General features: G+C 40.2%; 1 protein-coding gene across 1 annotated transcript in view; it reads left to right on the top strand.

Moving 5' to 3' along the window:
* The window catches only part of spire2 (spire-type actin nucleation factor 2), a 56,029-nt gene that overhangs the window by 20,830 nt on the left and 18,671 nt on the right, over positions 1–16,528 (top strand). The window contains exons 2-7 of the mRNA XM_004566111.5: positions 10,181–10,224; positions 11,004–11,396; positions 13,548–13,628; positions 13,729–13,893; positions 14,567–14,653; positions 15,160–15,277. Coding sequence (XP_004566168.5) covers positions 10,181–10,224; positions 11,004–11,396; positions 13,548–13,628; positions 13,729–13,893; positions 14,567–14,653; positions 15,160–15,277 — 888 coding nt within the window. The remainder of the gene's footprint in view (positions 1–10,180; positions 10,225–11,003; positions 11,397–13,547; positions 13,629–13,728; positions 13,894–14,566; positions 14,654–15,159; positions 15,278–16,528) is intronic.

Genomic DNA, 16,528 nt, shown 5'->3' with positions numbered 1-16,528 from the left:
GGAGACAACTACTTGCAGCTGAACTCTGAGAAGTCAGAAACATTCATTATTGCCCCCGACAGCCAAATAGCTATAATCAAACAGCATCTTGGTTCTCTTGGCTCCTCTGTCCAGCCGAGTCTCAGGTATTTTGGTGTTATTTTTTTATTCCGCCAAGTCCCTAGAGCAACACTCTCGTCAGTTAATTAGGAACTGCCTTTTTCAGCTAAGAACTATCTCCAAACTACGAACTTTGTTGTCTAAATCAGAGTTAGAAATGGTTATTCATGCTTTTATTTTATGCTTAGATTACTGTAACAGTCTTTTTGTCTCTTTGAGCAAAAATAATCTTGATCGTTTCCAGTCAGTCCAGAATGCTGCTGCAAAGCTCTAAACAAAGACACGAAAAAGAGAGTACATTACACCAGTTTTATGCCCATTACATTGGCTTCCAGTAGAGCTGGGCGATATGAGATTTTTTCATATCACGATATGTTTTTTTCATTTCAGGCGATAACGATATCTATCACGATATAAGCCAAATAACTATATTTGTAAGATTTAAATGTGCCGTTGCTCACAAGTAAAATGTGAAATAATCAGCAGCTTGTTTTTAAATATTTATTTCCCATAATAAGTTCAACAGGGTAGATGTACTTAAGGAACATGAGACTTTTTCAGATAAATAAAGGCAAATATTGCAAACTACACAAAAGGCAGCCGCTAAAGCGTTTAAGTTTCAAAATAGAACAAATGAAACAGACTAAATTGTCAATTCCACTTAGAAACAAAATATTAATTCTAAAAATAAATCTTAGTTTGTTTTACAGAAGAACAGACAAAACTGACTAACTTTTGTCAATATCAAATAAACTGAGAACTAAAAGGAAATTCTCAATCTCTCCTTGTTGTATAGCTGAGCTTTTCAAACAGTTTTAACAGTTACTTTAGTCTGACAAAAGCCGAATGACGAATTAGCGCTTCCAGTCAGAGACTGAGGCTACGTCCACACGTACACGGGTATTTTTGAAAACTGAGATTTTCCGTTTTCGTTTTAAAAAATAATCCCGTCCACACATAAAGGCAGAAATGAAGGAAAACGCTGCTATGAACATGCCAAAGCAGCAGGTGGCGCTAGATTCCTAACCGTGCAGAAATGTTGGCCAATCAGAAGTCTAGAAGCCTCGGTGGGAAAAAGTAAACAAAGCTGGGGCATAGAAGCAGAACCGAGTCGTATGTGTGGAGGGACAGTAACTGTGTGTATATGTAAGCATTTAAACACTGCAGAGAGTAGAATTAACAGTAACAGTATTGTAGAAATTCATTTCACCGAAACAATAACGCGGCGCACAGTGTGACGCATGCACCAGTTTATTGTATTTCCAGACTTGCTTTCGGCACAATTTACAGTGCACGCTACTCTGTTTTTTGTCAGACTTGAAATAGCCGAAATACCTTCACACTACGGAACTTCTTTGGCTCTTCCGTTCGACAATCTCTCCGGCATTGGAACCATCATCTGTTTTCTCTTCGGTCACGCTCGGTTGATTTTTCTAGTCGGCACACTCATTTCCTCCATTATGCGCTGGCTCCATTACCCGCTGGCTGCTTCCCAAACAAACACACGTGCGGCTTGGCACTTGTGCTGTACGTAGCAAGTCACGCGACGTGACGCTGCGGCTGTGATTGGTTCAGCTCTGCGCTACTGAATTTGGATCAGCTGACCTTTTTTTTTTTTTTTTTTTTTTTTAAGAGGACAAGAGCGGCGAGGTCTATCGCGATAGCTTAATTTCTCTATCGAGTAAAAGTTATATCGCGATACATATCGTTATCGTTCTATCGCCCAGCTCTAGCTTCCAGTAAATTTTAGAATTCAAAATCTTAGCATTGACTTTTAAAGCTCTGAATCATGATGCTCCTGCCTACATTTCTGATCTTTTAGAACCCCACGCCCCTCTCTGGAACCATGAGAACATCTAAGGCTGTTGGTAGTCCCACGAACACATTTTAAGACCAGAGGAGATAGATCTTTTAGATAGTCTTTTAGTGGTCTTAAATGCCATAAATCTGTTAATCTAGGCCTCGTCTTTTAACAGTTAACACTGTTAGAATGAGATTGCGGATACAAGCAAAAGAAATGAGCTTAGTATGAGGGGTGGGCAGCCTTTTCCTTAGCGATAAGGTGAGGAATTCAGTGATTTGGGAGGGGCTCAGAGTAGAGACCGCTAGTCCTTCACATCAAAAGGAGACAGATGAGGCCGTCACCTTCTGGGTAAGGTGTTCCAGTCAGGTATGTCCTACTGGGAGGAGGCCTCAGTGTAGACCCAGGAGAGATTACATTTATCAGCTGGATGATTTATTATTTTTAATATTATATTTTAACTTTTATTGAAATCGTTTCATTCATTTTCAAGCAACGTGCATCATTCATAATGCAAGACACAATGCACCACACTTTTCAGTCACGATTTAGTCGTTTTTCTAAAGTTATTTTTTGTCATATTTTAGTTATGCGTGAACATCTTTTGTAGTGGCTTGTTTTGTTATGATATTTAACATCAGTTTATTTTAAGTGTTTTTCTTCTTCTTCGCTGTCTGTCTGGAGTATGTTCATAATGCACGATGCGAGGTGAGGCATGATTCATTATTGAAGAATGTAATTAATGGTTCCAGTGCCTTTGGTCAAAGTCAAAGTAAACTTTATTGTTATCTCCGCTATATCCAATGCAGCATATAGAGAGACAAGACGACGAGGCTCCGGTTACATCAGTGCAAAAAAACCTAATAAATAGATATAAAAGAAGTAAGAAAATAAATATATTTGTTATTACAGAGGTGTGTTATTAGTTTTTGATGTTGTTCATTAAGCGGTTCTCAAATTTAACTTGATATCTAAGTACTTCTTAGCTTTAGACTAGTCAGTTAGTCTATTTTCCCCCCCACTTATTTAGTTGAATAAGAAATTAGTCGCCAGGAATATCCCTATTTATGATATACAGTATAAAATCATCACCATAAAAAAGGGTGCAATGTTGGTCATAAAAGTTATAATCTAATAAAATTTGACAAGTGTTTTGGCGCTCCATAGTAGCCCTCCGTACAATACAGGAACCATGTACCGTATTTCCCAGACTACAAAGCGCACCTGAATATTAGCCGCACAAGCTAAAATCAGGGGAAAATCCTGTTTTGTACATACATTAGCCGCACCTGACTAAAAGCCGCAGGTGTTTCAATGTTGACTTATCATATATAAGAGAATATGCACAAAAGGAATTGTCAGGAAAGAGATGGCTGTTTGGAGACACACCCCTTTTATTAATATTTTGAAAAACAAGTTATGGGTACATATTTGCACAACTTTTTAGGTATATGTAAAAGTAGCAGTAATTACAAGTACGAAACATGTACTGTGCTTCATAAACGAGTAACAAATGTAGTACATAACAATAACCTACAGCACATCAGAAAAATAGATTCGGCCTACCTTTTAGGCTCAGGTGCAGTGACACGGCTTTAACAAGAAGAAAAGTCAGTCATTCACCACCATCTTCCTGCGCACTAAAACCACCAAAGTCCTCTTCTCCAGTGTCGAAACGAACAGGCTCAGGATGGCTTCGTCATCCACTCTCAGCTCCTTTCCTTCGTTGTCACTTTCAAAACCAAAGAAATCCTCGTTGTCAGTGTCAGAGTCGAACACCCTCAGAAGGGCCGTGGCGGTGTCCTCCTCTCCATCATGCAGCAGTCCAGCCCTTCGAAATCCGTTGGTGATCATGGATGTTTTCACACTTTTCCACGCTGTCAGATTCCACCGGTGGAGTTGAGCATAACTTGCTTTTCGCAAGTTTATCATCCACACCTCCCGCTGAACGCGTAGCGCTACTTTGAGTTTGTTTTTCGCGCTACTTGTACGGCACTATGTTGCCTGGCGGATGGACATGTGACCAACATTATGGGCAGGGATAGCTCAGTAGGTAAAGTGGTCGCCCCATGATCGGAAGGTCGGCGGTTCGAATCCACTTAACGGCTACCCTGAGGTACCCCTGAGCAAGGTACCGTCCCTACACACTGCTCCCCGGGCGCCTGCTTAGTGGGCTGCCCACTGCTTCACTGAGTGACTGGGTCAAATGCAGAGAAAAACAAGTAATTTCCCCATGGGGATCAATAAAGTATCCATTATTATTATTATTATTATTATTATTATTATTATACCACTCTTGAACCCCGATACTGTGTGTCTGATCACATGCCCTTCCGCCAGGCAACGTAGTGCTGTACAACAGCGGAACAAACAAAACAAATTGTCTTACGATATGACAAAATCATGGACAATCCATAGAAAAGCCGCACCTGACTAAAAGCCGCAGGGTTCAAAGCTGGTGCAAAAAGTAGCGGCTTATAGCCCGACAATTACGGTAATAATTAAAATGTGAATAATCAAATGTGTCATTAATTAATTAAAATTTGAAATGCATAATTACCCAAGTTCTCCCCATGTTTGCATCGGTTCTCTCCAGGTACTCCGCCTTCCTCCCACAGTCCAAAGACATGCTGGTAGTGGGAGCCCACTACCCTGACAAAGATAAGCGGAAGAGAATGGATGAATAATTATCGAATTTATTTATATTTATTATTTATTTTGTTTTTCAATTTTAATTAACAATTGTCAGATTTAATTAATTATTCCAAATATGAAAAAACTGAAACTATGACAGTAAAACACTAACTCAGCTGATGTGTACAGAAACATTAGGTATTGGTGATGGCATCCGTCTTTAATATACAGTCTGTTTTATGTCTAGTAGCAATCTTGGAAAAGATTCACGTCTAACGTAAACAGTTCTACATTAAATATCTCGACAATGATTCAGAGCTGCATGAGGACCAGGTGATAAACATGTGAGGACTGGTCAATAAGCTAGCAGCTTTACTCCTGAGGTGACCAGCTGATCAGCGTCAGTTATCAGTTGTGCAAAAGATAAGATTTATTAATGCCAAACATGTGTATAGATATTGTAGTCTTTATGCAGTTTTGCTATATTATCTTTACACATTGGATAACAGGTATGTGGTGCGCGTAGTGTTGTTTTTTTGTTTTGGGTTTTTTTTTGCTGTCTGTTTTCCAAAAGCAAATTTTAGGCTGCATCTGTAAATTTCATATTTCAAATGTACTTTATGCATTTATAATAAGCCCTGCTCTTCCTAACCCAGCTGTCTTTCTGTCATTTTATGGTTTCTTTTGAATTTGGTCTCTCAGACCTTATTTCTATGGCAACAGATGGCAAAGTCCATCTTTGCAGAGTGTGTGTGTTTGTGTGTGAGTGCATGTCTCTGTTTGTATGTGACTGGGAGTGTGGGTATCAGGCCTTTTTTTTTTTTTTTTTTTTTAGGAAACATTTTCCATCATTAGCTATGAGACCATGTGTGACTTACAGCTAATGAGAAGGAACACTGTGGGTTCACCTTATGGCAGTTAGACACCACAATAACATGATCTAATAGTTGTGGTAGTTAAATGGAAATGTCTAGGATGTTGTGTGTAAGTATATCTGTTTGTTTAACATCTAATTATTGATTTCATGTGCTTTCACTAACTATATTTAGCCTTTAATTTATCCAGGTAAAAATGTCATTGAGATTAAAAATCTCATTTCCGAGAGAGTGTGTGTGTATATATATATATATATATATATATATATATATATATATGTATCAGTCATGTACTTGTTTTGAGGCTGTGGCTCAGGTGGTCGAGATGGTCTACGAAAGATTACCAGTGCCAAAGGAAAATCCCCAGCATCCCCCGATTCATCCATCAGAATGCGAGTGTGTGTGCATGAATCAAAGTTTGTTTTCCTTGACCACGAGCATTTGAACAAGCTTACAAATCCAGTAGCATTGCTGAAGACTGATGGTCTGAGTTTCAGCTGTCATGATGTGGCCATTAACTAACATGAACTTGTAGCTAAAGCTGTTCAGGTAAACATGGGAAGCAACTGGTTATTTGATTTGATTTGATTTAATATTCCTTTATTAGTCCCACAAGGGGAAATTTCATAAGGCTGCCGACCTATTGCACGCAATGGCGGCGCCATCTTACCCTCCGACCATACATACATTACACAAAAACGTCACATGGGGAAGACAGGTCAGAGAGGTATAACAATGGAAAATGCACCACATGAGGAAAGATAAGGAGAGAAAAAATAACTCCCCCCAGACTGAGCTCCAACAGGGAGATCAGTTTGAGAACAGAAAAAAACACCTCTGCACAAAGATCATGAAAAAACCCTTAATACACCAAAGAAACACATGACAAGCAACAGGGGTGGGTAAAGGGTGAGAGACAGCCCAATTAGACAGTACATGGCCCACAGCCTGTGTGCTGGTCTCCTTGATCCACCGCCAGCATCGGAAGGGAATAAGCGTCGAAGGCGTTTGGAGGGGGGATGAGTGTATGTCTGCATGTGTATATATGTCTGTGTGCGTGTGTGTGTGTGTATGTGTCCAGAGTTCAGCTGAGACAGTGTCCTTCGCCCTGCCAGGCTAAGTAAACAGTCTTCCAGCCAACCCAGGTGGCCTTGCATGGAATGGGAAGAACAGTCTAAACACAGTCGTTATCAGCAAGAACCCTGTTATCATGGTTCCGAATAGGTAGATATCTTCAGCACTCAGGCTCACCCAAGCCCAAACTTCTCATTGAGAAAGGGGTGTCAATTGCATTCAGAGACCAGTTGATCAAATCCATAATTCTCTTTTAGGTTTTAGAGAACAGACTGTGAGAGAGTGTTCCAGGGAAAAGTAATACAAAAAACACGAGACTAGACAAGGACATAGGCTAAGCAGGGAAGCTAAGGGAGAGGAAGAGGAGGAGAGGAGAGAAGTGCGACTGCCTTCATCAAGAGCAAGAGCAAGAACCTATTGCATAACATATTGTTATGGCTAAAGCTGATGCTAACCATAACCAAGCCCCAGAGCCAAGAATTTGTAATGCCCCGTCTCTGCTATATATGCATATGGCTAACTGGGTTATTGCATTTCCCTGAATCTAAGCTGGAGGGCTCTTGGAAGCGATTTCAATGCACAATTATCTCCCCTTTTGTGTTTATTGGGTTGTAACTGTGGGAAACAGATGAAGGTATCATTGGTTACACTGTGTGACCCCGGTCAAGTATTATGCAAACCTGTCTGACAGGTTTACTGGGCTTCGTGCTATCGTCTCACCCCTGCAGATAGGCGGTGGTGTGGGGTGTGCATCACAATGGAGAGTTTCTTTTGTCGCCAAATGGAAGCAGCATCTATGTCTGCTCAAAGGAACAGAGAAACTCTCTGTTTGTCTAAGGTTCACATCACGCTCTAAGGGCTCTTTGTTGTTGACATCAGTGAATGCTGTGGCATGCTGACTCGCCCCTCCCACGCATCGATACCAATACTGCAAAAACATCCCTGAAAGGAAACGGCACAACACATCCTGCTAACCAGGATGCGTCGTGCCATAAAATAAAAAGCTGAAAAGTTGGTTTTAATATTTTATAACAAAATAATAACTTGCAACCTTGACTTGAAACATGATTTAATAAACATTCACTGGGAAGAAAGCAGGGCTTGTTAAACCAGAAACAACAAAAACTATTGTGAGCACTACTACAATGTGCTCCTTTCAACCCATTAGGTTAAGCAATGGCTAGGTGGTGTAGTGCTTTTGGTGGCAATTTGCCATCCGTTTCCTACTTAACCTGTTTACAATGCACTTTTGTTGCTTATTTTTATTTACATGTTGAAAATAAAGCCATCAAAAGACTTTGAAATAAAAAACATACAAGCCACTTTCTCCGACATTTAGGCTCATAAACATTTTTCTTTCAAAATTTTTTGGTGAACTTGAACCTAATTTTGCTCTTTAACAAAATATCTTCAGGTATAACATGCTCTCACTCACAGTTTAAAGAAAACCAGTGGAATTTATTCCTCAACCTGAGATGAATAAAAACAAGCTCCGTGGAAAGTAGTCTAACTGTAGTCTAACTGAATCCATTTGGATAATGGGAACTGTGGGTTCCATTACCAGCTTCATCATCTTTCATCTGCTCCATTTAGAAGTTACCACAGTGGCTCATTTGCTTCCACCTCACGCTATCTCCATCGTCCTCCTCTGTCACACCAGCCCTCTGCATGTCCTCCTTCACTACATCCATGAACCTCCTCTGTGGCCTTCCTCTTTTCCTCCTGCCTGGAAGCTTCATCTTCAGCATCTTCCTCTGCACGTGTCTAAAAAATCTCAGCTTTGTGTCTCCAAACTGCCCAGCCTGAGTGGTCCCAGTTATACTCTATCCTTATTGGTTCAGGAATCATTGGCGCTGGAAGCTAAAAAACCTTTCATGCTTTTGCCATCGTACCTGCATGGAAAACAAAAGCTTATTGGGAAGTGTTTACAGCTTTCAATTATTTTGTTACAAACTCAAAGTCTTCTTTGTTTGTAGTTTTCAAAAATTACTAATGTGCTCGACTATTATATCATTTTAGCACATTCACTCTTCATGCTGTCCTCAGCAGGGCCGAGGCACAAATAATGTTAGGGAACTCCAGTCACCTGCTCAAAAAGCTCTTGGGGTAAACTATTTTTGTATTTCCTAATCAGAAATGTGACGCTACAGTACTCTCAGTCAAACTGACCCTGCTTAAGAAAGCTCTTAACTGAATTTGTGTCTCTAAGTACTAAAGAAAGGTGCTTCAATGTTTCCTTTATTGCCTCCTTCAGCAAGGGGGGTGCTTCACCATCCTTTATCAGAGGAAAAGCAATAAAGCCATGCAATCTTTTATGCAGCTCATCATGCAAACTGCTCTGCTGCTGTATTTCCCACCTTGTTTGAAACCATCACTAAACTTTGAAAAACTTGATAAACTCACATGGTAATGTTTCCACTATGTTACTTGTTCCCTCGTGTTAAGAGTGGGAGTGGTCTTATGTATTTTCTGTAAATAAAGATCATTAGAAAAAAAAATCAAGCTCTAGTGGAAGTCAGATTTCATTTCTTGTCTTAATTTTTGTATTTCCAGATTTCAGAATCATTAATTTTACTCAAAGACACTGGATGCCTTGATAAATGCAGCAGTTAACAGCATCGTCTCTTCAGTAGAAAGTGGACATTTCTTAATATTTTCATTCACATTTTTGATTAATATATAATTTTTTTAAACCTTGATAGATATTTTCTCAGGCTTCTCCACATTTATGTAGTCTGAGAAGCAGCTGGACCTTAAAATTGTGCTTTTTCGTAATCAATCTTTGTGACGTTGTAGTTTGAGCAAAGTGAAGCAGGGACAGGTGCAAATTGCTTCATGTGCCCATTAACCATGTCTCTGGTGTGTTATATGACAAGTGACGAGCATTAAATGGAAGTGAATCGGGGTGAAAAACGGCTGCTGCAGAAAAGAGTCCTATCCATCTCCATAATCGTACAGCAGAGTGCTTTTAAATATTTATACTGGAAAGGGAAAAACTCAAAAATTACAAATAATAAGTGAGACTGGTTTTGTCCTTTTTTCCTGCCTGAAGGATGTTCCAGAATACTCAAATTTATGTAAAACTAATTTAAATGATAAAATCTGTGCTTTGGGACATTTTAACGAGGCTACATCGGCAAGGGGGGGAACCTGAGGGGTGTATTAAAAAAGTGAGATGCGAACTGCTCAGAACAAATCTTAGTTTGGATTCAAGTTTCAAAAGTTAAGCTCAGTCATTAAAGCTAAATAATGGGGCAGCACCCCAGAAGAGAGGTGGGGAAAAAAGTTTGTAATAGCATAAAATCAAATCAACAAATGAGCCAGATCCACGACGCAGAGGAGAATTAGGACAGAACGCCTTAATGTGGGTTTACTTGTTGAGAAAATCAACATCTCGTGTTTTGCACGTGGAGACTGCTTTATTTGTTTTACATTTAGGTGGTATATGAGGTGATATTTTTATTTAGTTTGCTGTATATTAAAATATTGTACAAAGGATTTACTTTATACAATTTATTAGCATTTTTTTTAATCATATTGGAAATGAAACTTTTTAGATGGGTGAAGTGTATAAATCAATATTGCATTTTTTCTCTGTTCTTTAGAGATTGAAAAGGAGTAGGTGTAAAATATTGCAAAATCTTAACCTTTGCAGATTGGTTTTATTGGTTTCATCTTTTTGTTTTTGTCTCTTTAGATGACACTGATGGGCCTCCTCGTTCTCCTGCTACAGAGTGCCAGGTGAGAAAGAAACTCTAGACATAAGTTACTGTCAGGCTTTTCAAAGGTGTGTAGTACTTTTTTGTCCCTTGTCCTTGGGGTCAAAGTTGCTGTTACTGAAAACAATGGTAGATTCAGTTCAAATCAGTTTTATTATATAGCGCCAAATCACAACAACAGTCACCTCAAGGCACTTTCATATTCCAAGGTAAAGACTCTACAAAGTTAAAAAGAAATCCTATCAGGCTGTCTGAATGTTATGGGCAAGCATTTGGCGACAGTGGAAGGGAAAAATCCCTTTCAACAGGAAGGCAGGGATTAGGACAGTGAGACAACATCGCCACCTTCAGGTTAAGTTGTAATCACAATTTTACAGTGGACCCACTGTAAAAATTAAATAAATAGATGATAATGATAATAATTACAAATCTATAGTAGTTGGTGGGGAAAAAAGGAAATTTTATTGTCATTAATTGTTTATTTAATACTAGTGGGGGATGTCTTTACCACGAAAACTGTAAAACTTTAAAAACTGTAAAAATTCAGTGAAAAGTCCAAAATTGACGTCCCTTTTCACATTTTCCAAAGTCATCCAGTGGGCCAGATTGAGTGTTTGCGGTGCTGCTTCTGGCCTCTGGGCCTTATGTTTGACATCCCAGCTTCGCAACAGCAACATGGGTGAAGAATGCTTAAAAGGGAGTCTTTTATGTGAATTAGATTATATTTATCTGGACCTGTAAAACAGTTATTAGCAATACTTTTAACTGACTTTCTGTGTTCCTCCTCATTCATCCCTCCAGCTGGTCCACCTGCTCGGCGTGGCTATCTACCGAGCCCTGGATTGGGGGCTGGATGACACTGAGGAGCGCGAGCTCAGCCCACAGCTGGAGCGCCTCATCGAACGCATGGCGGCAGGGGATCAAAGTGGAGGGGGCTACAGCACCGCCGGAAACGCAACAACAGATGAGGGGTACAGTGGACAGGAAGAGGAGGAGGAGGAGGTAGAGGAAGAGGAGGACCGGGAGGACATAATCAGGCCGGTGTGTACGTTCCGCCAGGTGATGGCGCTGTGTGCATCTCGACTGGCAAACCCAAGTCTGGCTCCGGAGCACTACCAGGCCGTCTGCAGGGCTCTGTTTGTTGAGACCCTGGAGCTGCAGACCTTCCTCGTCAAGATCAGAGATGCAAAGGAGGTACGCTGAGTTTGTTATCATCTCGTCATTTTATGTTTTGTTTTTTGTATTCATAGGATAGACTGGAATGTTAAAAAGAAGAAAAACAATAAAGAGTTGACTCAGCAGCGTAATGCAATCTCAGGTTTCAGCTGTCCTTGAAAGCATCAGGTGTGTGCCACCTGTAAACAGGTGTAAACAAGAATAACTGACACGCCACAGCTGCTGCTTCAGTGGTGTAGTGTTTGTGTGTGCCCTCTAAATGTGAAATTCTTACAGCCTTTCTCCATTAAAAATCCTGTTTACATCCTGCAGACTGATAAATGACTGAAGAAGCCGCCTCCACAGTTTCCTCCAACTACTCAACCTTAAATCTGACTTGCGGCGTGTCACTGCAGTGTTTCTGCTTTTTGGTCGATATTTAGCAGAAACATGGTGCAGAAAGCTGTTTACATGAGTACATGCAGATGGTAGACTGACACTGTGTCATTCTAGCAGATCCAGATGAGGCAGAGAGCCTTCAGTCCAGAGTCGTTGTTAGTTAATACCTTTCTGTTTCAGCAGCTGTATCTCCACCTGATTTTACCCTCCAACCCAACCCAAAAATTTTTAAAAAGGCAGGAGACAGGAGTCAGGCAGGAGTCTCCTTGAGCTGAGACTTTTGCAGATGACATTGTGATCTGTAGTGAGAGCAGGGTACAAGGCGCAGAGATGGTGAAGTTTAGATGAGTTTAAACACTTGAGGTCGACCATCCAAAGCAATGGACAGTGCACAAAAGAGGAGAAGAAGAGAGCATGAGACGGGTGGATTTGGTGGAGTGTCAGGGATGACTTGTGACAGAGGGATATGAGCAAGAGTGAAAATAAAATAATTTTAAAAGGGTGTTAAAATTGGAGCTTCCAGGCAGGGGGAAAATAAACCTCAGAGGAGATTCATGAATGTAGAGAAGGAGAACATGCAGAGGGTTGGTGTGCCCGAGGGCGATGTGAGCGATGCTAGAATAAGATGGAGGCAGATGTTGCAACCCCTAAAGGGAGCAGCCAAATGAAGAAGAAGAAGACAACTGTCTGAATAATTTACTCAGGCGGGGCAACAAAAATGATATGAATGGCTTCATATGTATTGTTAGCAACTAACATTAGTGATGGTTTATTAATTAGCATTCACCCAAAATGACACGCTCACAGCTGTCCCATCAAGAACATATGGGAAGACTAATGAATGTAGACTTTATTCCGAGTCAGTCAGTGCAATATGCTGTAATTCTGGTTTCCACAACTTGATATATTATCAAGTTTTTGACTTGCTTACATCTTGATAGGTTTTCTGAAAAATTCCCGAAGCATCTCTATCACAAATACTTCAATTGATACTTTCATGTACACTTATTAGGTGCTAAAACAGTTGAAGTATTAGTGGACTTGCAGATGTTGAAAGCAATTAAAATGTCACATCAGCAGCTGAAGTGTAAACACTTCTGACAAAACACTGACAAATTGATTTGTGGATGCTTTTAAAATAAGTTAAAGTTATTCAAAGAATTCAGGGGGGGAAGAAGCAGGATGAGCTGGAACGTTTGGTTTTCATGGCCTTTATAAATGAATTTCTGTAAATAAGCTTTGGGTAACTGGATTTGTCTCCAGTGTCATATTTAACCATTTTATACCTTTTCTAAATTTGTAAAGTCAACAGAATCTCTGCAGTAATTTATGTTAGGGCAGGGCTATATGGCCAAAAATATTTATCACGATATACATTTGAAAATTTGCAATAACAATATAACTGACAATATAATTGACGCGAGACAAAATACAACTCCACAACTTTATTAGTGCAAAAAAAACCCCATCAATGTATTTTCACTTAAACAAGCAGCTGTTTTTTATGTGCATTAAAGTTATATAAAAAATTAACAGTGCAAATGCAAATTCCTTGCTGACAGTTTAACCAAAAGGCATTTCCAGTGGAAACTCGTCGACATATCCTGAGCATAACCATGTATAATATCCACAAAACTTAAAAAGAGGTTATACACACACAATACGGGAATATTATGTTGAAGCACAGACCTGCTTTACTTACTATAGGTGGATGTGGGCATGTTTTAGAGGTAAAAATCAGTCGTCATGGACAACTGCTGCTGTCTACAAAAAAATGTTTTTGTTGCCCAGATGCTGAAGAAGATCTCATCAGAGGAATCTCTGGAAGACAGATCTACGGCTGAACTGGACACTCTGAAACACAGAGACTGGGTGAGGGGAGAATTCAGTCTGTGACAGGGAGGACAGCAGTGTTGTTGCTCTGACACATGCACATGAGTGGTGTTGTTGTTTGCGTATTGCTTAATGCCAGGCCCGTCTGTGGGTGCAGCTGATGAAGGAGCTCAGGCAGGGAGTGAAGCTGAAGAAGGTGCAGGAGCAGCCGTTCAACCCGCTGCCCACCGAGTTCAGCCTCACGCCGTTCGAGATGCTCATGCAGGACATACGAGCTCGCAAGTTCCAGCTACGCAAAGTTATGGTGAGAGTTCAGACATGATGTAAAGAAGCTGAAATCAGTGGAGGTGTTTTTGCAGAGTAAGCACTTAAAGCTCTGAAATGTTTTCACTGGAAACTTGATAGGAGTCATCTCAGGGCAGACAGGAATCAGACTAGAGGCCTTTTTCAGGCACCTTACTGCATCATGCATGTATTGTAAATTGGCTTCACTGCAGAAAGAAAATGTTGTATGGGAGGCATGCATGTGGCAGTGAATCATCTCGAGGCCTTCTCCACAGGCAGATGCATAATTCAGCTTTACAATGCAAATATTAATAAAGGCCTTTCTCAGCCTTCTGCTGTTTTGGCAGCAGCTGCAGTTTTTTGAAAATACCAGCAGATTACAGCATGTGCTGTGATTGTGATTACAATTTCTATTTAACTTCTATACATTATAATGAGTATAGTATGGTGAGAGAGTCGGATATTTCTAATGTTCTGTTATAGTTTATAGGCAGCTTTGGATTCCAGAATATGCTCCTGGATGTGTGGAGTCTGTTTTATCTGCTTTGACTATGTGATGTTTATAACATGTTGCAATGTACTTTGATCAAGAGGCCAAAAAAGAGTCGCTGCTATCCATCTTAGCCTTCTGTCTATCTTGACAAAAGTTAGACTTAGGAAGTAAGCTCTGCATTGTTTCCTGGCTTATTCAGGTGGACGGTGATATTCCTACTAGAGTGAAGAGAAATGCTCATGAACTGATCCTGGATTTCATCAGATCAAGACCTCCACTTAAACCAGTAAGTGGGTTTAGGGGTTTTTTCCTCTCTCTGCGTTCTTGGCTAGCTTAGTGTTAGCACGCTGTCTGTGCAGGTGCTTGCAGAGAGCTGAAGTTATGTTAGCAGTGTAATGCTTCTGTCATAGATGCAGTCTCCACTTTACCATCGTGCGCTCGTGTTTTTGTGCAATAAAAATAAAAACTACCTCCAGTGGACAATGTTTAGTTTAGGTTTTTTTTCTTAATGCTGCCCTCTTTGATACATGCTAATAAATAATACTTAGATGTCCAGTAAATGTCTTATTTTTGTTTGGAAGTTTATTAAGCCTCATTTCTAACATTCACTGATATCATAGCACAGTGCTGTTTTCTTCTGTGTGGTTGTGTCATGGTTTTTAAATTTCAACATCTGGACATGGACTGCATAACCTGTACTGAGTAATCAAAATCTCTCTTCAAAGTACAAAAGTAATATACTTATATTTATTTCTCACTCGTGGATGTGACCTAATTGCCTCTCTTCTTTAGGTTTCAGAGCGCAGCCTCCCTCCTCCTCCCCCACAGCAGCAGTCCCTCCATGACCGGGTCCTGGCTGAGATCAAGCAGGAGAGGAAGCTTAGACCAGTAGTTCCACCCAGCTCGAGACGTAAGGGAACAATCTTTGATGTTGGTGTTGATAGATAAAACAAAATAAACAGAACAAAGAATGCCACTAATCAAAAGGAGGTTCAAAAGCTCTGCATAGATTTGCATTTAGAGATTGTTGTTAAGACACAAAGTGCCAAAGGAGACCTGCGAGTCCTGGTTCACAGGCTTAAAGCGTGTGACACAAGTAAACCTAATTTCTGCTGTTTGGTATCCCTCCACTCAGTTTGGATAAGCTGGGAAAAGAGAGTTTGGACAGGTTTCATTTGCTTTTGCCCAAAAGAGATACCAGGTACCAAGAACTGGGTGATTAAATAAACTTTTATTTTCAGTTTGATGTTTGGCGAAAACCAAACACACGCCATCAGCACAAATACCTCAAACCAACTTCAAGCACGGGATGATTTGTGCTCATTTTGCATCCACATTTTGCCCGGGTACTCTAAAAGTAAAGAATCAAAGTGCTGCGGTGACCCAGTCAAAGTCTAAACCTCGACCTGACTGAAATACCACAGAGAGCTGCGCATAAAAACCTCAGTGAGCAATGCTGTAAAGAAGATTGGGCCAAAATTCTCCCTCAATGGTGTAAGAGACTGATAGTCACAAAGACAGCAATTACAGTTATTTGAAGAGGGAAATCCATGTTGTTATAATTAAGACGTAAAAGTAGTGACTGAGGTCACAAACCGACCAGGAAAGTGCTTACAGGAAATAGGTCAATGATCAAGTGAGCATTTTTTCCTTTCCTCACGGACGCCTGCATATTCTCTAGTTCTTTTTATGGCCACATGAGTCGCCCCCTGCTGACCATTAGAAAGAATGCAGGTTTAAGGCACTCCTGCCAAAAATGCCTGTACCGACCCAAGGCCTTCTGCAGGTCTTTCCCAACTTTATATTTCACACTCCACCACTGCACTGTTTAATAAAGGCAAAAATATTTTTTTTAAAAATAACCCTTCTCCCACTCTGCAATCCATATCCCAGCAAACAAACACATGGTTTAATTTTTTAGACCATATTTTAGAAGCAGTACACTGCTAATAGTCTTTAACAAGAATGTAAATATCATGGAGAGAATGTACGGTCAGGTATTTTATTAGGCATCAGGGACCTGTGACTGGGTCATTCCAGCAGTAAAGATAAAACACAGATCGTTTTTACCATGTAAAGTGTGATCATTAAGTTAACTTTAACATTGAGTTAAAAAACAAACAAACATATTCATAGTCTCCTTGGACAGGGCTTTGATAAC

This window comes from Maylandia zebra, linkage group LG7 (assembly GCF_041146795.1).
Source record: "Maylandia zebra isolate NMK-2024a linkage group LG7, Mzebra_GT3a, whole genome shotgun sequence".
In the NCBI taxonomy this organism is placed as follows: Eukaryota; Metazoa; Chordata; class Actinopteri; order Cichliformes; family Cichlidae; genus Maylandia; species Maylandia zebra.
This window is presented reverse-complemented; position numbering and strand designations above follow the sequence as displayed.